The sequence below is a fragment of the Sinohyriopsis cumingii genome, chromosome 2, assembly GCF_028554795.1.
Source record: "Sinohyriopsis cumingii isolate HCF-2022 chromosome 2, ASM2855479v2, whole genome shotgun sequence".
Lineage (NCBI taxonomy): Eukaryota > Metazoa > Mollusca > Bivalvia > Unionida > Unionidae > Sinohyriopsis > Sinohyriopsis cumingii.
In genome coordinates, this window is record NC_142962.1 from 38655499 (window position 1) to 38678386 (window position 22888).

Genomic DNA, 22888 nt, shown 5'->3' on the forward strand with positions numbered 1-22888 from the left:
AGTCCAGTATCGAGTGTATTATCTGTGACTTAATGGTACTCATACCTTGTTGCACTGAGTTATTGCCATGTTCTGAACTAACAAAATAAGAACAAAAATATTTTCTTAACATACCAAAAGTCAATATGGGACAATATAACATATGTACGTAAAATATAACAATGTAATAAATTAAGTAAAATGAAATTGAGCCTGACGTTTGAATGATATACTTTCCTAAGAAATTGAAATTCAAAATTTAGGCAAAATGCAATTTGCCATTCTGTTATACTGATAAAACACATTTCATCATCTGACTGAGTCAATGATCAAACTCAAATTGCCGGCATGTCAACATAACCTGGTTGCTTTTGATACTTTCCAAATTACTGTTGGTGATATGTCAGTGTTGCTGTATATCTGTTCTTTCTTTCTCACTCCAACCTCTTCGGGTCACCAACCGTAATTTGGTTGTAATTTATATTCCATCTAACTCTGTTAAGCAGGTATGGAGCTATTTTTCCTTTCCTGCCTTTTCCAGGCTCATGCTTTCTATGCAGCCTAATCTCTCTGGTTCTGAGTCTCTCATATTCTTTAAACCCCTGTCCCTTGGACAATTTATTAAATTAGAAAATATACTTGTTAATTCTTCAGACTTACATTTCAGCAGATACTTGGACTGCTGAATTTAGCAAGGGTAATACTTACAACATTTAATTTTGTCTGGGAAGCACACACCCTGGTTTAGTTTAACCAATCAGGTTTAACTTTCTCTAACAGCCAAATTGTAACACCCCAACTGAAGTCAGAATAAATCTCTCTTGTCCATCTTCATTAATAACTATGTCTGGATAATTTCATTTTATTACACCTATCTCTTTTTGCTGAAGATTTTTCCTGGCTTGTCTCAACTTTGTCATCTAACACTACTTGACCTTACATTAACTTCGCTCTTTTCTATCTGTCTCACCGTTATACGAAGGACTCGAATAATTAAAATTCACTCATGCCACCCAAACAAGAGAGGTTAACCATCACAAGCTATCAATTTATTGTGAGCATAGCCTATATGTCAGTCTTAATGGTTAATTGTCATGCTGAACAGTGCAAAATGTGCTGTGAATATATCTACAAAATTTTGCTCTTGCCCAGCCGTGTTGGAAAGATACTGGGAGGGATGGAGAGAGAGAGAGGCAGAGAGAGACAGAGGGAGGGGTGGGTGGGCAGTCAGGCAAGCAAGCAGGCAGGGAGAGAAGGAGGGAGAGAGATTGGAAAAAATTAGTACTCATCAAAAGGACAGCAAAAGGCCACCTATACAAGTTACCACACTTAAAAACAGCAGAAGGCCAAGTCATCACACTTTATATTAAATTCATAGCACATTTTCACACAAGTTAACTGTCTATTCACACATCTACACAAATGTCCATTTCACACATCAAGAAAAGTTATCTGCCCATTTCCCACATTTACACAAATACACTGTCCATTCCACACATCTACACAAGTTAACTATCCATTTGACACATCTACACAAGTTAACTGTTAATTTCACACTTCCATACAAGTGAAAGGTCCATTTCACACATCTACACAAGTTAACTATCCATTTCACACATATACATAAGTTAACTGTTAATTTCACACTTCTACACAAAGTAAATGTCCAATTCATATATTAACACAAGTTAAATGTCCACTCCAATCATCTACACAAGCTAACTGTCATGCCACACATTTTACAGCACATTGTGTCAATTTAGTATTTGCACAATTTTGTCTCAGTTTTATTGCAGTGAACTTTTTTATTTCATATATATATATATATATATATATATATATATATATATATATATATATATATATATATATATATATATAAAGAACCTTCATGCTTGTTAGTGACTTTTAAAATCTTATTTTGAATTAAAACCATATTTATCTGCAATCATAACAAATTCATACAGATGACTGTTGGGACCTTGTCCTACTTTTAAACACCTTAATTTATTTATGAATGTATCTAGATAATATAAGTTCTGTAGGTTGTATTCAGCAATAGAGGCAAGCCATAGCTATATACTTTGCTTAATCACTTTTTTCTCGTCAGACAATATTTTCATGATATATTGTCAAATAGTGACCTTTAATATGTTAAGAAAATATATTTGTTCTTATTCTGTTCATTCAGAATCACTGGAATAGTTTAATTCAACAAGGCATGAGTACCGTTAAATTATAGGTAATACACTTGATACCAGACTTGTGCTCAAGGTACTTAAATTTCGCTATCGGTCTCCTAACTAGATTGCAAAATCCACTTTGTATACGGAAGAAATATTTTCGGACCACCTCGCCTATTGTACTCACGTTGGGAATGACGACAACCGGATGCATGTGCTCCTGGTAAATAAACATGGAAGGTGTCGAGGACGAGGTGAAACGATTAAGACAGATTATAGAGGACAAGTCTAAAGAAATAGACCAGCTGAAGCGAGAACTACTGTGGCAGGTAAGTTTATACAGAGGCACAGGGGCTCGTTACAAAGAAAATCAAGGGATGCGGGTTCTAACCTAGTATTACAGGTTAGAACCCCCATCCCTTGATTTTCTTTGTAACGAGCCCCTGTGTACAGAGGCATATTCGTTGCACTTTTTTCAAAACGTGGTTTTTGTACAGTCTCCCAGGCCAAAGGTTGTCTCATAAATCACATCTGGTCCTACGACGAGTCCTGCCTGTAAGACCTGACGCTGATATTTATGTTTTGGGCGTCACAAATTCAAATTGTGCTATGTCTTACATGTAGGACTAGTCCTACGACAGGAGCTCGTATCGTTGCTTACAATTGACCTGTCATACATGTACTATATAATAACTATTATACATGTATGACAGGTCAATTGTAAGCAACGATACGAGCCCCTGTGGGTCCTACTACGCATGACACATCACCCAATATGTTTGTTTGGGATGGTGATGAAACATAAATAACATGTGATACATCTTACATTCATTGATTATATGACTAAAATCACACCCCTAAATCTGTGTTGATACACAAGGGCCGTATCGTTGCATACAATTTAATTTTCAGTCATGCTTGTACTATTAAAGAACTCCAGAAAACAACCATCAGTTGGATAGTCTTTGTTTTCAATATGATTGCCACTACTATTGCATGCTTGCAAAAACTGGAAGGTTTGTTCTGCACGTCTTTTTACTCAAATGCACTAAAATTTGCCTAAATACAATAAAATATTCACAATAGATACATCTTCTGAGGTATATTTATATACATTGACCAGTTTTTAAACGTTAATTTATGAATGTACATACTTTAAGCTAAAGCTGACACTTTCAGATAATTTCTACATACTTCTGTCTCGTGAGACCGGGCCTCCAATACTGCTCAACCACCTGGAACCCCATTGGCATTACCAAAGATCAGATACACAGGCTGGAGATGGTACAGTGAAGTGCTGTTAGATATACCACAAATCAATATAGGAATACAAGCATCATCATCATAAAAATGCTGGACCACCCATGAATCTAGAAGGACCAAGACACAGTTCACTATGCTCTACAGGATGGCCAAAAATCTTGTAGACAAAACTGCTAACCAATACCTGACTCTTGCTTTAAGAAGAACTAGAGAACACCACAAAACAGGAAATACAGTATTATACATATTTACCTCTATAAACAGTTATAAGTTCAGTTTCTTTCCCCATACAATTGGCACTTGGAATTCCTTACCGTATACTGTTGTAGAAGCTCCAGGCTTGGTATCCTTCAAGCTGGGTCTATCAAAACTAATTGTCTAGGCTTCAGGCCAGCTGCAAGATAGACCTAATGATTCCCAAAGCTATGCCAGTTGAGGTACACTTACTTCTCCTCTGCTGCGGTAGCCAGACAGGTCTGTGATGATGGGATGAAAATGTAACATGGCAAAACTTTCCTGACTTCTTTCTTTATTAATTACTGTTTCTGCCTATCCTATTACTGTGTTATTCTTCTTTCTCCCAGGCACCACAGTCGTGTAATAGTCAAGAGTGACTGCATCAACATACCATATAGATAGATCCGAGTTAACAACAGGCTTGATGCCCATATCAGTTCGCTTTCTTGTGCATATGTATTCACTAGGCTTTAAATCTAGAGCTTTTGTACAATCTTTGTTCTACTTACTTTAACTTTGTAGTGTAAGCCTTAATCTAATTAGCTTTGAAATATCACTTGACAGTAAAAGTTATCAGATATTCTACAATGGATTAGAACTGATATACAGCAACAGCTGAGTTATCTTATATGTTCACTTGGGTTTAAGTTCCATGGGAAAAATACTTTCAAGGCAGTCTTTTCTCCCCTTCCTAACTGTACTGATGTCTTGTATTTAATAAATAGTATAGGACGCCTTCTGCAGTTATTCTTCATTAACAAATAACATTACAGCCATTAGCATCTTTGGAGCTGCAAAATATTTTGAAGGGTTCTCTACTTCATTTTTTGATGGAAAGATGTGTGGCATACAAAAAAAAACATTTTTTTCTGAGTTTGCAATCACAACCTGTATTTGGAATATATTGGTGGTGGAAGGAGCAGAGTATATGGAAACAAGATTGTACGCAGTTTGTTTGCCATATACAGTATAGAAGATTCATGCTAGCTCTAGTAGCAGCTCCAGATATGTTTGCAATTCATTTGGGTTGACCCAAAACCCAAGTGTCCTTCAGTCTTTGCATTGTTAGATTGCTACTGAAAGCCGTTTTGTGCTCCAAACTGTGGAAAACTGTATGGTGCCATTGCCAATATCACTGGAATGCAATCTTTTGTGAATCTTCTTTTTGGCGGTATATGAAAATTCAAACAATCTGTGCAGTCGAACCTTGTGTTTGACGATTGCACAAGGCCAAAATTGTGTTTGCATAGCATCGGAGTGGAGATAGATTACATCGTTGACTATTTGTATATCCTCTGGAAATATTGGGTTGTTATGTATATTTAATTTAATTGTTTGTCTGTTAGTTTTAATTTTTTAAAAATTTCATTACATATTACTGTAATGTAACATTATTTGCTGGACTTGACCTTGGCCAAAATTGAGTTCATTTCTGTTTGACCTGATTGATTTTTTTTATTGATTTTTTTATTTCATTTATGTAAACAACTAAAAATAGCTTCATTATTCTCTATGTGTATGAGCTTATTAACCAAATTATTATTCAGGTAAACAAGAAGTGGTAAATATGTTGATCAGGGTCAGGGTTTTGGAGAATCCCATGTGAATTTTATAGGTTATTGTATTGTAAGTAAAAAAGGCTCATTAGACCATTATAGAAAGCTATTTTCCATTAAGTAATGTTTAGTTTTAGAAAATGCTAATGTGACCTGAGATCAAGGAGAGAACTATATTGTCTTGTAACTGTGAAGATTTTACCAGTCGTGCTTTAACATCTAGCACTTTAAGTTGTATTATGTTGTGACCATTTTGGGCTGAATTTTATTTGCTTCAAATTATTGAATTCAAATGATGATTTTCTCTGGAAATACAAAATTATGCTGAGAAAATTCTTGCACCTGGATGATGTTAGTTTTATGAAGCAGTTCACTTCAATGCTGACACACAATGCTAGTGGCAACTATGCTAATCTTATGAGGGCCCCGAGTGTCCAAGTGGTCTAAAGCGCTTTCTGTTACGGATCACTGCCATCTGACCTCTGTCTGTGTGGGTTCGAGTCTAGGATTTGGCTAATGTGGGTATGTGAGAGAGCTTCCAGTAGCTTCTCGTGGGTTGGTGGTTCTTCCTGAGGTTTTCCCGGGTTCTTCTTCCACCATTAATACTGGCCGCCATGCATTGCCTATCGTGTGCTGAAATATGGCATTAAACCCCACAACAACAACAACAAATCTGAGTCAGAGATATTGGAAATCCAGCATGGATGGACTTGTTGTACCCAGTGTTTACTACATTCTTTATTATAATTTTAGTAACAGATTTATCTTGTTGACAATTTAGAATTTTCTAGAAATAAATTCCTGACCGTCATCCTGGTTCTACTTTTATGTCTTAGTTTTTTATACACTGTTGTATGCTTGAAATTACTCATTCTTGCAATAACGTCTGTTTCTGGTTAGCTTACACTCCCAGTTTTTCACTGCAGGCCCTAGCATTTTCCCCCCGAGGATAAAAATTAAAATTTCAGAATATCAAATTATGCCAGTTTTGCCCAATACCATCTTCACTAGCCAAAGTTATGGTATTATAACCCTATCTACACCTTGCTGGATCAAACAGATGTTTTAGTGCTTTGTCCTAGTGACATCTATTGGATTTCATGAGTTGCCTCACTTAGTATATAATGCCAAATAAGCAATAGCATGTAACAGCGGTGCATTGTATATTGGATGAAAATGGTGGTGGCAATTGACCAAAAATGGATACTTTGTAAGTTTAACATCGAAAGAATGACTACATTCCAGATGGAAGCCATTACAGGTGTATTTGAGTGAAATGTATTTGTTCACAGACCGGCAGTGGAATTGCTTATTTATCAGTCCATTCAGGTTGTGTGCTTCCTGTAATGTTATTTGTTATTGAAGAATAACTGCAGAAGGCATTCTATACTATTTAACATATAAACTTGATGTTGGTGTATATCAGTTCTAATCCACTGTGGAATGTCTGATTAACTGTCAAGTGATATAAAACTAATTAGATTCAGGCTTACACTACATGTAGGAATAGTGTTGATTATGATTGGATGTGGTGCTATAAATGAAATTCACAGACCTGAAGCACAGAAATATCTGCTCGATACACCAAGGTGTAGATAGGGTTATCATATCTGAACCTTGCCTAGCAAAAATGGCCCAGTATTTGAAGAGCTTATAACTTTATATATACTTATCATATATATATATATATATATATATATATATATATATATATATATATATATATATATATATATATATATATGAAATAGGAAAGACAAATTTTGTTGTTCTTAGGAACCAACTGACTGCTGACCGTACAGAGTTGGTGACTGTTAAATGCAATATACATGTATTTACATAGCAAATTTGCTGGTGGGATATTTGAATGACCATTATGACCAGGTGACCCTTATGTATGTGTGATTTGGATTTTAACACAGCTTTTACAATTTTTTAGTCATATCGCTACAATGTCTACAGTGTGGCGGTTTATAGTGATGTCTAGCACTAGGGGCATCATGCTGCAGACATATGGCATTATGTCTCACCCAGTCACGTTATTCTGACACCAGACTAACCAGTCCTTACACTAACCTGTTAATGCTGAGTACCAAGCAAGGCAGCTGCAAGTACCATTTTTATAATCCTTTGGTATGACTCGGCCTGGGCTCAAACCTGTTACCTCCTGCATCCTTGAAGAAGCTCTAATCACTTAGGCCATTGGAGCGGTCAACCCTTATGTAACGGTGGCCATTATAACAAATTTGAATATATATATATATCCAAAAGTTGATAGTTTATGTTTCTTTCAGTTGCATATTATTATATTGTCTGTAATTGTTAAGTTAACATAGTTCTGAAAATTTGAGGACAAACAAAATAATCAATGATACATGCATAAGGACTGATGGGATATTAAAAACGAGAAAAAATGTACAGCATGTTGTCTTTTTTCAGAGAGGGACATGCCTGCCACAAGCAATTTGTGATTTAGAAAGTGCTTCAACATTGCAGAAGGATGTGAAAGGATTAACAAATGAGGAAATCAGGAGATACAGCCGTCAGCTAATACTGCCAGAGCTTGGGGTCAAAGGTTGTTTTTGCATCTTAATACCAGTCTTGGATGATAACGACCATAATATACAGTACTTTACCAGCTTTTTGCCGTTAACATCTGATGTAACACAGACAAGAAGAATTAGTTTGTAGATTCAAAATTGTAGTCAATCAATCAGTGGTTATTTGTTTTTTGTATTTTTTTTCTATCAGAGTTAGCTGATCTTACATGATTGGGCACCAGCTGACTTGACACATACAATTTTGTGATGATGTAATCTTTGCTAAAATATTGAAATTACGTGTACCAGTACCAAAATAATAGTCTTTCTTTGTTTATAAAGCTCTTTTTTGTTTGCCAAATAGTTTATTTCCTGTACTTATTGATCATGTAAGAATAACATTCATAGATGTTATTTCAACTTGCAGGCTCAAACTCTTTAATCCTCTTTTTACACTGGAATGATTATCCACATGCTTTTGGAAGAAAAAGTGATGATTATGCTATCCGCATGTGTGTGTGTTGTGTCACACAATTCCTTCACAGTTTAAGACTAGGACTTCAAACCTTGGAATCTGATTTAGGCAGATGTACAAATGTGCACAGTGAATTTTTTAATCTTGGTTATTTCCATGTTTGATGAATAAGGGGAAGAGGAACAGTTATTCATATATGTTAAATTCTGAGTTTTTTGTGTGCATGAACTTGCAAATACATAGATCAAATAATACATCATATCATGAACTTGTGTACTATCCTTTATACAGTGTTAATTGACCTTGTGTACTGTCCTTGATACAGCGTTAATTGACTTTAGTGTACTATCCTTTATACAGTGTTAATTAACTTTGTATACTGTCCTTTATAAAGGGCTAATTAACTTTGTATACTGTCCTTTATAAAGGGTTAATTAACTTTGTTACTATCCCTTATACAATATTAATTGTTACTTGACCTTGTGCACTGTCCTTTATACAGTGTTAATTGTTTATTTACTTTTTGTACTGTCCTTTATACAGTGTTAATTGTTTATTTACTTTTTGTACTGTCCTTTATACAGTGTTAATTGTTTATTTACTTTTTGTACTGTCCTTTATACAGTGTTAATTGTTTATTTACTTTTTGTACTGTCCTTTATACAGTGTTAATTGTTTATTTACTTTTTGTACTGTCCTTTATACAGCGTAAAGTAATTTTGTGTACTATCCTTTGTACAGGGTTAATTTACTTTGTTACTATCCCTTATACAGTGTTAATTGACTTTGTGTCTAATCCTTGATACAGTGTTAATTGACTCTGTATACTGTCCATTATACAGTGCTCAATGACTTTGTGTACTATGCTTTAAACAGTGTTAATTAACTTTGTTACTATTCCTTATACAGTATTAATTGTTACTTGGCCTTGTGCTCTGTCCTTTATACAGTGTTTATTGTTACTTGACCTTGTGCACTGTCCTTTATACAGTGTTAATTGTTTATTTACTTTTTGTACTGTACTTTTTGTGTTAATTGACTATGTGTACTGTCCTATATATAATGTTACTTGACTTTGTCCTGTATATAGTGTTAATTGACTTTGTGTACTGTCCTTTACACAGTGTTAGCTGACTTTGTGTACTGTCCTTTATATAGTGTTAATTTACTTTGTGTACTGTCCTGTATATAGTGTTAATTTACTTTGTGTACTGTCCTGTATATAGTGTTACCTGGCTTTGTGTACTGTCCTATATACAGTTAGTTAACATTGTGTACTGTTATATATATAGTGTTAATTGACTTTGTGTACTGTCCTGTATATAGTGTTAATTTACTTTGTGTACTGTCCTGTATATAGTGTTACCTGGCTTTGTGTACTGTCCTATATACAGTTAGTTAACATTGTGTACTGTTATATATATAGTGTTAATTGACTTTGTGTACTGTCCTGTATATAGTGTTAACTGTGTACTGTCCTATATATAGTGTTAATTTACTTTGTGTACTGTCCTGTATATAGTGTTACCTGGCTTTGTGTACTGTCCTATATACAGTTAGTTAACATTGTGTACTGTTATATATATAGTGTTAATTGACTTTGTGTACTGTCCTGTATATAGTGTTAATTTACTTTGTGTACTGTCCTGTATATAGTGTTACCTGGCTTTGTGTACTGTCCTGTATATAGTGTTAATTTACTTTGTGTACTGTCCTGTATATAGTGTTAATTTACTTTGTGTACTGTCCTGTATATAGTGTTAATTTACTTTGTGTACTGTCCTGTATATAGTGTTAATTTACTTTGTGTACTGTCCTGTATATAGTGTTACCTGGCTTTGTGTACTGTCCTATATACAGTTAGTTAACATTGTGTACTGTTATATAGTGTTAATATAGTGTTAATTGACTTTTTGTTTAATCCTTGATACACTGTTAATTGATTATACAGTGCCAAGTGACTTTGTGTACTATGTTTTATACATCGTTAATTGACTTTGTGTACTGTCCTGTATATAGTGTTAATTTACTTTGTGTACTGTCCTGTATATAGTGTTACCTGGCTTTGTGTACTGTCCTGTATATAGTGTTAATTTACTTTGTGTACTGTCCTGTATATAGTGTTAATTTACTTTGTGTACTGTCCTGTATATAGTGTTAATTTACTTTGTGTACTGTCCTGTATATAGTGTTAATTTACTTTGTGTACTGTCCTGTATATAGTGTTACCTGGCTTTGTGTACTGTCCTATATACAGTTAGTTAACATTGTGTACTGTTATATAGTGTTAATATAGTGTTAATTGACTTTTTGTTTAATCCTTGATACACTGTTAATTGATTATACAGTGCCAAGTGACTTTGTGTACTATGTTTTATACATCGTTAATTGACTTTGTGTACTGTCCTGTATATAGTGTTAATTTACTTTGTGTACTGTCCTGTATATAGTGTTACCTGGCTTTGTGTACTGTCCTGTATATAGTGTTAATTTACTTTGTGTACTGTCCTGTATATAGTGTTAATTTACTTTGTGTACTGTCCTGTATATAGTGTTAATTTACTTTGTGTACTGTCCTGTATATAGTGTTAATTTACTTTGTGTACTGTCCTGTATATAGTGTTACCTGGCTTTGTGTACTGTCCTATATACAGTTAGTTAACATTGTGTACTGTTATATAGTGTTAATATAGTGTTAATTGACTTTTTGTTTAATCCTTGATACACTGTTAATTGATTATACAGTGCCAAGTGACTTTGTGTACTATGTTTTATACATCGTTAATTGACTTTGTATACTGTCCTTTACACAGTGCCAAGTGACTTTGTGTGCTATGTTTTATACATTGTTAATTGACTTTGTATGCTTTCCTTTATACAGTACCAAGTGACTTTGTGTACAGTCCTATACATGTGTTAATTGACTATGTGTACTGTCCTATATATAATGTTACTTGACTTTGTCCTGTATATAGTGTTAATTGACTTTGTGTACTGTCCTTTACACAATGTTAGCTGACTTTGTGTACTGTCCTTTATATAGTGTTAATTTACTTGGTGTACTGTCCTGTATATAGTGTTAATTTACTTTGTGTACTGTCCTGTATATAGTGTTACCTGGCTTTGTGTACTGTCCTATATACAGTTAGTTAACATTGTGTACTGTTATATATATAGTGTTAATTGACTTTGTGTACTGTCCTGTATATAGTGTTAATTTACTTTGTGTACTGTCCTGTATATAGTGTTACCTGGCTTTGTGTACTGTCCTATATACAGTTAGTTAACATTGTGTACTGTTATATATATAGTGTTAATTGACTTTGTGTACTGTCCTGTATATAGTGTTAACTGTGTACTGTCCTATATATAGTGTTAATTTACTTTGTGTACTGTCCTATATATATTGTTACTTGACTTTGTCCTGTATATAGTGTTTACTGACTTTGTGTACTGTCCTTTATACAATGTTAGCTGACTTTGTGTACTGTCCTGTATATAGTGTTTACTGACTTTGTGTACTGTCCTTTATACAATGTTAGCTGACTTTGTGTACTGTCCTGTATATAGTGTTAATTGACTTTGTGTACTGTCCTATATATATTGTTCTTGACTTTGTCCTGTATATAGTGTTTATTGACTTTGTGTACTGTCCTTTACACAATGTTAGCTAACTTTGTGTACTGTCCTGTATATAGTGTTAATTGACTTTGTGTACTGTTCTATATATAGTGTTAATTTTCTTTGTGTACTGTCCTGTATATAGTGTTAACTTACTGCACTGTTATATATATAGTGTTACTTGACTTTGTGTACTGTCCAGTATATAGTCTTAAATGACTTTGTGTACTGTCCTATATACAGCGTTAGTTGACTTTGTGTACTGTCCTATATATAATGATAATTTATTTTGTGCACTGTTATATATATAGTGTTAACTGACTTTGTGTTTCAGGTCAGCAAGCTCTAAAGTCTTCCTCGGTGTTAATTGTTGGGGCAGGTGGCCTCTGCTGTCCCTCTGCCATCTATCTAGCTGCAGCGGGTATAGGTAAGTTCTTCACTGAAAATGTACATGGACCAATAATGCCAAACCTTATCTTCTTGTCAACTAACATTCATCAGTGGTTCACTCATCTAATACTGTAATGTGTACAAAGTGCATGGTTAGTTTTATTTGTTCTAATTGACATGTTGATTGCTATGTATGGTCTATTTTATTTTTTTCAAAATTACATGTTGATTTTTGTCCATTCATCTGAAAAGCTAAACTTATATGAGATAGCAATGCACTGTGTCTGAGCTTATCAAAATGCTTTTTTTTTTTTTGTTTCCGACAGGATCTGATAGTTTTCAGTTAATAATTTAATGACAGATGGTTTATTGCTCCAAATATAAGCTGAAAATTGACTGGGAGAAATTAGTGATACTACTCCATTCTCAAGAGAATAAAATCCCAAGGTGCACCAGATGCTACTGTCTGGTCATAGCATTGTAATATACTAATGAACACAAATCATGCCCATCAATGAATTTAATCAGTTTATCACTGCTCAAAGAAAGTGTTTTTATACACAGGCCCAGAGCTGGTGACTTGAAAAAGTCACAACCTTTGACTGAAATTTGACAAGCCTGGACTACAAATTCTATATGCCCAAAATGTCCCCCATTTTCAATATTGTTTGTCACACAACATTGCAGTTGCTACAGTTCAGATATAGATTCAAGGGGTTTGAATATAATGCAAGTGTCATTAATGTTTATCACTACTCTGACTGGAGATTAGATGGTTCTTGTGTCCAAATGTCTTCTGGATTCTCTGAGCAAATTCCAGTCAAAACCATGTTGACATATGGAAATATTCATTATTTTGCTGGGTTTCTTCACGAAGTAAAACTCCAGCATCCAGGAGTAATTACATTTTTTTTGTTGGGCTTTGCTGATGGCTAATATTGGCTTTTTCACTTTTTGATCTTACACCTTTGCAGATTAGAACAATGGGCTCATGCACTGCAGTCTTCAAACATTTCTCACTAACTATTATCAGCTGATTAAGTTACATGTGAAATAGTGGTTTATACCTGACCTCTTTCTCTTTTAATTGCCACTATTTTAATCCCCAGTGATGCCATTTGTCATAAATTTCACCATAACTAAACTTTGAAAGGAAGGAAATGATTTGTTAAAAACAGCTATCTGACATAAACCATTCTTTGAAATAATCAAGATGTCATGTTTAAAGAGATTCAAATATTCAATTTAGAATTAAGAGTTCAGTCACCAAAGGCACTCGTAAAATTCCCATCTTTTCCTGAGTACTACAAAAGTAGTGATGTGATACAGTGACAAATTCTGTTAGTGACTTATCTAATAACAACAACATTTACACATGGCACACACATTAAATCAAGGGCGACTAAAGAGAGGTATGTCCACTTTTTTAAAGTAGATCTGAAAAGAAAAAGTTCGCATTAGTTAAAATAACACTTGGTTGAATATTGGTGATCAGTTGGGGCTCTTGAAGATACATTGAAACATGAACTTTAGATGAAGACAATCCAAAAAGGCGTGTATCTGTCAAGATTCAGTTTTATTCAGATGATTTGGCATATATGACTTTTTACGCTTAATGGTGGCAGTATAGCTTTAAACTGCCCAAAGGATAGTTTTACATCAGCTCCAATCATGACTGCTTACCATTTATACATGTAATGGGCATATATGGAAAGTGTTGGGGTTTTTTCTTTCTATTTTCAAAGATTACTGAAAATTATGTTTCCACATTTCATCAGCACAATCAATGTCTTCTCATGCAAACTAGATTTCCTTTTCAACAAGCCTGACATGCACATCACTTAGAATACAGAACAGGCCTGATCTGAAATTAGAGGGGCCCCAGGCATCGGGCTGTTGGATTTTTTTACCACTGTAATCATCTACAACATTTAAAGGATGTAAGAAAAAAGAAAAACAAGAAATAAAATGCCTAATTAAATCAGGAAGTGTCCTTGATGTCACTTATTTACAGTAACTAACAGTTCTTGTTATTATTGGCAAGACTTTTAATTTGCAATTGTATTTAACCATGCATTAGAAAAGGAGAAAATTAATATTGGAAAAGGCTGTATTAAGGAGTGTACTCCCACTTTTTGGTATGATAAGGTATGGTACAGAAGATTTTTAGAATTTCACAGGTCACATGACTCTCCTTCCAGATTGATTAATTTTGTAATAATAATTTTGTAATAGTAATAAGATAATAAAAACAAAAGCAGACATAATTCACTATACAAAAAGGCAACTTTTTAATCATGAGATGTTTGTTTCAAGTGCCCTTTTTGGAGGATAATTGCCAAGCCCTTTTTTAGATCCTGTGGAAACTATTGATTGTCACACCCACTTTCATTCTTTGAGAATAATACCCTTATTGGATTTCAGACTAATTTAGGATATTGATGTTATCTCATTTGAGTTTGATTAAGTATTGCAGAGTTACTTTTGTGTTCAGTGTGCAACATCATCCTTCAGCAGTCATGGCTCCTGATTTTAAGCCTAGCCCACTTACCTGTTTGTGCAGAAACTCCCATAATTCTATTAGATTTTCAATTGACTTTAATCTGTGTCATCATTGAGCAGAATTATGGCCCCTTTTTGTTTTTTTAAATAAAAAAACCCACTTATTTCCATATGTCTATCTTTTTAAATCATTAATAAGCACCATTGTCACTGAAACCTTGCCTCAACAAAACCAATACCCAACATCCAATGAGGAGCAAGGGATATCAGTTCCTGGAATTGCTTATGTTGAGAATAAATCTCTCTCATTGTCCTCAAGAATTTGTCCAAAGTATTAATTACAAAATCTGTGCCAGCTTGATTGGACACAGAGTTAGGTCATCTGATTGAAGTGACTTGCATAACTGATTGCTCACAAACTGAGAAAGAGTTTATACAAATTGGATGAAAGAACACTCGTTGGGTTTAACATTTTACAGATTATTACATATCTAATGATAAGATTCTTTCTAATGACATTCTGTATTATTGTTTAAGTTATTGATGTCAATTTAACCAAAAGACCTTATGTTGGAGGTGTTTTTCATAATGAGTTGCAGTTTGAGAAGTATGTTATAAAGGTTATGCCAGTAATTTAATTGTGTGCATTTAATTTCCGTACCATATGCAGCATTATGTAATATAATGATAAAAGTGACCTCGTGTAAAAAAAAATAGATTTCATAGAATTTACTCCAATAATGAAGCATATTTTTTTTTTATTTCACAGTCTAAAGAGTCTCACAAGTATGGACTTTACAGCATTTTATTGATTAATTTTCAGGCCAGCTGGGTATAGTTGATTATGATGAAGTGGAGATCAGCAATTTACACAGACAGGTGTTACATAGGGAGTCAAAAATTGGGGTCAGCAAATCTGTTTCAGCAGCAGCAGCATGTCAGGAGTAAGTTTTATGTACTGTAATTGTAAAATGATAAGTCTGTGCTTGATGATAAGCCTACCAAACATGATACAAAATTTTTGGCAAATATTTACTAGAGGTATCTTTGCTTAAGCAAAAAGGTCATTTCATTTTTGATAAATGCATTAGGCCTACCGCCTAATACTTTCTTCTTAGTCTTGTCTAAGGTAATTTTACATACTAAAAGATTGCTAGCAATTAAATATACATACTACAAATAATTACAATTACGATGTCGTAATATTCTGCAAAAATCAAGCAAATAACTCATCAATCTTCCCAGGAGAACTACTGATCTTATGCTTGCGAGTTATGAAGTTATAATTTGGATCACACTCTGTCAATTCCAATTGGATATTGCTGTGAACCAATCCAATCAAACTTAGCAAACAATATCCTTCTTGCTGTCTGTCCACGTTCGGATGTATGAGAACATGCCTTGTTTACCACACAGGTTTCCTCTGATCTCTGAACAAACCATTAACATGTAGATGTGATATGGCAAGCCATTGTCCAGTTGGCACGATCTATCACCTGTACTGATTCAAGATTCTGCTCTTTGGCAGGTCATGGTAACCTTGCATAAGAGATTAACTCTAGCCTGTGGCAATGTTTAGACATCAAAGACATGGCTGCAGCAATTATACATGTCTTAATACCTGGGCTTAGCAAACATGACAAGCATTTTACAACAATTTTACAAAGTGTTTCAAGAGAGGGTGATCATTGTCATTCAAAAGATACAGCTAATTGTGAACAATAAGCTCAAGTAATGATCTCCAGTTGCATTATTGAAGCTTGTATCATACTATGTAACCAAACTTCCAGTCATTAGAGTTGGGGAAATGGTTTTCAACCTTGAAATATTGGAGTTTCCTGGCATTGTTTTGAGCCTTATATTCCAAAGTAGGAAACTCCCATGTATACACCTAATGATATAGCGTTGCATTAAGAGTCCAAATGCTATTGTGGAAATTAAATACAGGATATCAAAATAAAAGTAAAGTTGAATGGAAAAAAATTAAATACATTTACTAGCTAGTGGGTGCATTTCAGAATAGTTTTTTTTTACCACCAGTAGACTGATTCTCTTTCCCTCAAATAATTATTGGTGCAATACCTACATTATTGTTTAAACTGCAGTTCCTATCATGAAACATACCATATAGTCACTTACAAGTGAAGGCAGTCTGTAAACTGTATAGACCCAGATCTGACTTCATATATTGCACCAGCAGATCTGGGTTTATGCATTTTATTAGGATTAATCAGTAAAACAATCAAAATAGACCGTGATCTGCTAGTGCATCATGCACCAGTAGAAAAGGGTCTGTGTTGTTTGCATATGGAACCAAATATATATGGTATGTGAAAAATTATTCCTTCACTCCAAATTTATAAAGAACAATGAATCCTCATGTTTTGCACATCTTTCTATTTCTAGGTTGAATTCCTCAGTAAATTATGTGCCGTATCATCTCCCACTGGACAGCTCTAATGCCCTGCAGATAATTCAGCAGTATCCTTAACAGTTGACAGTTTTATTTGACCCCCATCCCACATAGACTCATGAGATGTATAAGCTGATGTGATGTGATTTGGATTTTTAACATAGCTTTAACTATTTGTCAGTCATATCGCTATGATGTCTGCAATGTGGCAGTTTATAGCAATGTCTAGCAATGGGGCATCATGCCACAGACATGTAGCATGATGTCCCACCCAGTCACATTATCCTCACACCAGGCCGACCAATCCTAACACTAACCTCTTAATGATTATTCCAAGCGAGGCAGCTGTTAGTACCATTTTTGTTTGTCTTTGGTATGACACAGCTGGGGATCGAACCCACGACCTTCCGCTTCTGAAGCGGACACTCTAACCACTAGGCCACCAGAGTGGTCAGATGTATAAGCTAGATATGTATTTGTGCTGTTGGTTGCTGTGACTGTATCCATGTATACTTCAGGATGTAATTACCAGTAACACATAACACTGTATTGTAAAATCTGCAGAATAAGTGTGTATGTGAAGCTAAGAATAATATAGAAAAGCAAACTCTGGCCTTCCAATAATATGTAAGAAGTTTAAGTGTGTGTGTGTGTGTGTGTGTCTAAATGAGAAACAGATGAAATTGAAGGTATATAATGTGCTCTTCTTGTTATTGTTCTATTCTTTATTCAGTGACTAGCATAAGTACAGTGTATCTGTGTATTGACCTTATCCAGTATTATAATTATTTATCTATTGATCCTTTTCGGCGACTAACATAACTGTTTATCTAATGACTTATTCAGTGACTAATGATTGTTTATCTGTTGACCTTGTTTAGTTTTCAACAAAACTATTATCTATCAACTATGTTTAGTGATTAGCAGAACTATTTGTCTGTTGATCGTATTCAGTGATTAACATTGCTATCGATCTATTGACCTTATTTAGTGAACAACATTGCTATTGATGTGAACATATTTAGTGATTTGACCTTATTCAGCAATTAACACCACTATTTATCTATTGACCTTATTCAGTGATTAATACAAGGTTCCCACACTACTGGGAAATCTGGAAAAAGTTTGTGAAAACTGTGAAAGACCTGGGAATTTTCAGCCTCCGCTTGACCACAGAAACATATATATAATTGAGTCATAACTGAACTGATCGTGAGTTAAATGTATAGAGTTATATTTGGAAGTTGCTGCTAGTATGGATCATTTGCATGATTGTTATAGACATATTTGATTAGTCAATCCAAACTTTCAGTGGATTAGATCATCTGGTAGACTGGTGATTTCACAGACAGTTTGACATCACTATCATTTATTGCATGGAAGGTATGAAAACTAGTCTAGCATCACAAGAAACCAACATGGTGGCAGCATCCAGATGGCCTAGGAAATTTAAATGCTGTTACATCAAGTCATGCCAGTCTGAAATCAATTTGAAAATTATTTATTTTCTCAGAAATTGTTGTGCTTTTAATCTGCTGAAACAAGATGAAACTATGGCATTGATAAAATTTTACCTGGTACTCTCCATTTGCATTGCTAGTTGTGCGATTACCCACATCTCACAAACCACATGTTCATGACATCATAGGTCCAGTAGTCACATGATATCAATAATATCCAGTCGCAGCTGTTGTAGAATAAAAAATAAACATGTTAAATGAAATTCTTATATATTTATTCTGAGAATAATTACCTGGGTTTTCTTGTAATACATGACTACCATGTTGATATGTACACTCTGCTTGATGAATCTGACTGCAATTTATTTCAATTTTCTGGTCATTGTTTTAAAAATAAATATGTTGAGAATTGTATGTTCTTTCTGGTTTTTATAACAGGTATCTGACTTTCATTTAATATATTTTAATTTTTGTACAATACAAATACAAAGGAATTCTTCATATCATGTGACTTTTGGACTTACAATGTCGTAGTTTGAGATTTGCTTAATTATGTGACTAGTAAAGCAAATGATGAGTTCAGGGTTTTGCTGTAGTTTTATTCATCAGATTAAATACATAATGGTTATAATACTTGCCATTTCTGAGAAAATAAATCATTTTCCTATCAATTTGATGCAGGTATGGCTTGATGTAACATCATTTAATTTTTAGGAATATGCACTAGTCAGACTTGTTTTATGTGATACTTTCTGTGGTTCAGTACATTTAGATGTTTTGGGAGTCTTGAAATAGAAACATCTTTTAATTTAAAAATGCATGTTTTATAAGCTAAAGTGTTCTTCAGTTCCATTTACTAATGGTCATATGTGAACCTTGAAAAATTAATTTCATCTGGAAAACCCCTGGAAATGACCTGGAAATTTATCTTTAAAAAATCTTGATAACCATGTTAGTATATAACCATTCATATATCAACATTATTTAGTGATTAACATATCTGATTATTTTCTGTAATTAAAGTAATGGTTTATATATCAACCTCATTCAATGATTTAAGGTAAGTACAGTCAAACTGTCTTAAGCATTCACCCAGTGGAAAAGGCCAAACAAGCCTTCATTCATGCACAGGTGACTTCTGAATGTAATTCATCAATTAAACTTGGTTCTTAAATATCATGCACCAATTATTATTATTATTATTATTATTATTATTATTAATAATTCAGGGGGGGCCTGAGTGGCCAAGTGGTCTAAAGCACTCTCTGTTACGGATCACTGCCATCTCACCTTTGTCTGCATGGGTTTGAGTCTCGGATTCAGCTAATGTGGGTATGTGAGAAAGCTTGCCAGTAGCTTCTCATGGGTCGGTGGTTTTTTCCGGGTTCTTCCTCCACCATTAATACTGGCCACCATGTATAGCCTATCGTGTGCTGAAAAAATGGCATTAAACCATACAACAACAACAATAATTCAGGGAAATAGCATAATTTCCTATTAAAGAATCCACTGTATAAAGTTATAAATTCAGATGGAAATGGGTTTCATACATCAATTTTTTAAAGCTTTACCAATGTAAATTTTTTTAAGTAGGACATTTTTGCTTATAAACAGAGAAACCTCTTTAATCTGGACTCTGTTTATACAGAAACATCACTATCTGAACAGAGTTGAAAGGGAACAGAATTCTTGAACATTAATTTGCTCCATTAATCCAGAAATCTGCATTCCAGATCCAGAAATTAAAAGTGTAAAATTACTATAAAAATTTAATCTGGAAATAATCTGTCCAAAAATAAGAAAATTCTATGAATAAGATGTGAAAAATAGAGTCTGTCAGAAGACACAGCTTTACCTGCACAGATTTGAAAATGAATCAATTTATCAATCTTGGATTGGTCAAATTCTAGTGGCACATTAAAAGTTTTAAATTTATCACCTGATCATGTGTGTGGAAACATTTTCAAGAAGCATGACTGTAGCATACTGTAACCAGCAATTGTATAAACAATGCTTTTTTTTGCCACTCACCAATGGAGGTGTTAATAAATAAATAAACACACTGGGATCATACCATCCACACTTTTAACATAACATATAGTTAATAAGTTAATTATGTCATTATGTTTATTATAGTTTGCTAATTTTATGTAATAATCACAGTTAGTTACAAATAAAGTTGATTGAATTAAGCTTTGGATAAAATAGGGCTTCATTTCAGAATAAAAAGTGACATCAATTATCAGTTGTAACAGTTGTAGCTTATAAAATGACTGCATTTTATTAGTTTACCTTAGCTTATTTAATTGCAAAATGTCTGTTTGTATTTGTATTCATTGTGCTTTAAATCTCAACAAATAAAACTGTGTGACTGTTTTAACTTGTTTATATCAAATCATAATTATTCCAGTTTTGGAAAATTATTACATCTTCTGGTTGTAATATATAATTGCTATGACTTTGTAACTAAAGTCATATGGTAATATTTGAGATTGCTCTGAGTCAAAAGATTAAATGTCAAAGTCACAATATTTGCAGATGAGACAGTAAATTTGTGGCTTAAGTTTTGTCAGAAGCTTGTGTGTTTGTATTTTTTTAATATATTTTTAACGTAGCTTTAACAATTTGAGTTATATTGCTACAATGTTTGCAGCGTGGTAGTTTATGTTTATGTCTAGCACTGGGTCATCATGCTGCACACATGTGGCATCATGTCCGACCCAGTCACATTATCCTGACGTCAGGCTGACCAGTCCTAATACTAACCTCGTAAGGCTAAGCACCAGGCATGGCAGTTTTGGTATGATTCAGCTGGGGTTTGAACCTGCAGCCTCCTGCATCTGAAATGGATGCTCTAACCACTTAGCCTACCAGAGCATTCTACAGAAGCTTGTAATGTAGCATAAATTTTGTCCATTCATATGTCACTGTGACTGTTGATAAATGTGGCTGTTTGATTTTATACAGTCTTTTCTTTTAAGTTTTGTATAGTTTTGGTGACTGTTCTGCCAAAATCAGACAAATTGAAAGCAGTCACTGGAATTTGGAACATATTAGACTGGCCAGCTAAAAATCACATTCTTAGAGTTTGTTTCCCTTAACCTTGATTCCCATATATGACCTTGTTCTTGATGCAACAGACAATGTAGCCACAAGGTATTTGTTGAATGATGCCTGTATTCTGGCTGGTAAACCTCTTGTGTCTGGCAGTGCTCTGCGTTTTGAAGGACAGGTTAGTTATTTGATCATTATTTGATTATTATTTTATGCTTGTCTAATCTTTGAATTACTGGATTTTCTGAGGGAAATAATCTTTATAATTTACTGGAGTGGGATAAAACCATATTTTCTCACTGCCCATCAATAGATAGTGATTACATTTTATGACCAAGAAATTTGAAGATATTCTTATATGCTTGTATAGTCAAGTGGTAAGTATGACTGCTTCCAACTGAATATGATTCAAGTTCAAATCCAACAAGGTAAAAATTCTTTTTTATTAATGTACTATTTATTTTTAATTGGGAAAGAGAATTATGTACTGTTTATATATTCTCTGCAAATATTCACATAACACATCAGAATATAAATGGCAAATCACTGACATTGCTTGTGATCCATTAAGAAATCTGCTAATTCAGTCTGTTACACATATTGCTAGCCAAAACATTTGAGCATAAGATAAAAAGAAAATTTGCTTGCTGCAAGTGAATAACAGAAATATTTCATCTTGTGGGTGAAAACTTGGATTTGCCACTTGTGAAAATATTGAGTTTTTTGCCTGCTGGATGAAATGTGTCTATTATTTGCACATTTCAGGCAAATATCCTCTCCATTTAACCAATATTTGTTATGGTTTTAATGTACCCTATTTATACAGAACATCCAACAGCTGCCATCACAATATATCATGGTTTACACTGTTTGATCTCCTGATAATAATAATGTAATGTGTAGACCTGATTTACATACACATCATATCACAACATATCAAGATCCACATTGTTCAGTGATGAATTCAGTATAGACAGTTGTAAATAGAATAAGTTCTGATTATTTACAGTCTAGACTTGTCATCTGAAGCTCTGTTTATCAGACCTTTTCTTTAACTTGAAGACCATAATGTTAACAAGTTACAGAGGAAACAAAATGTGCTTCTTCTTCTTGTGGGGTTTAACATCATTTTTCAGTACAAGTTAGGTTATACATGGCAGCCAATATTATTGGTAAAGGAAGAACCCGGGAAAGAATCACCAACCAATAGAAGCT

At 34.0% G+C, this 22888-nt stretch overlaps 1 protein-coding gene across 1 annotated transcript in view; it reads left to right on the top strand.

Moving 5' to 3' along the window:
- Nucleotides 1–2350: 2350 nt before the first annotated feature.
- LOC149804680 (adenylyltransferase and sulfurtransferase MOCS3-like) overlaps nt 2351–22888 on the top strand; it is a 46086-nt gene continuing 25548 nt past the window's right edge. Inside the window, exons 1-6 of the mRNA XM_089942969.1 lie at nt 2351–2491; nt 7658–7793; nt 12189–12281; nt 15570–15690; nt 17153–17227; nt 21734–21851. Coding sequence (XP_089799095.1) covers nt 2396–2491; nt 7658–7793; nt 12189–12281; nt 15570–15690; nt 17153–17227; nt 21734–21851 — 639 coding nt within the window. The 5' untranslated portion in view covers nt 2351–2395. The remainder of the gene's footprint in view (nt 2492–7657; nt 7794–12188; nt 12282–15569; nt 15691–17152; nt 17228–21733; nt 21852–22888) is intronic.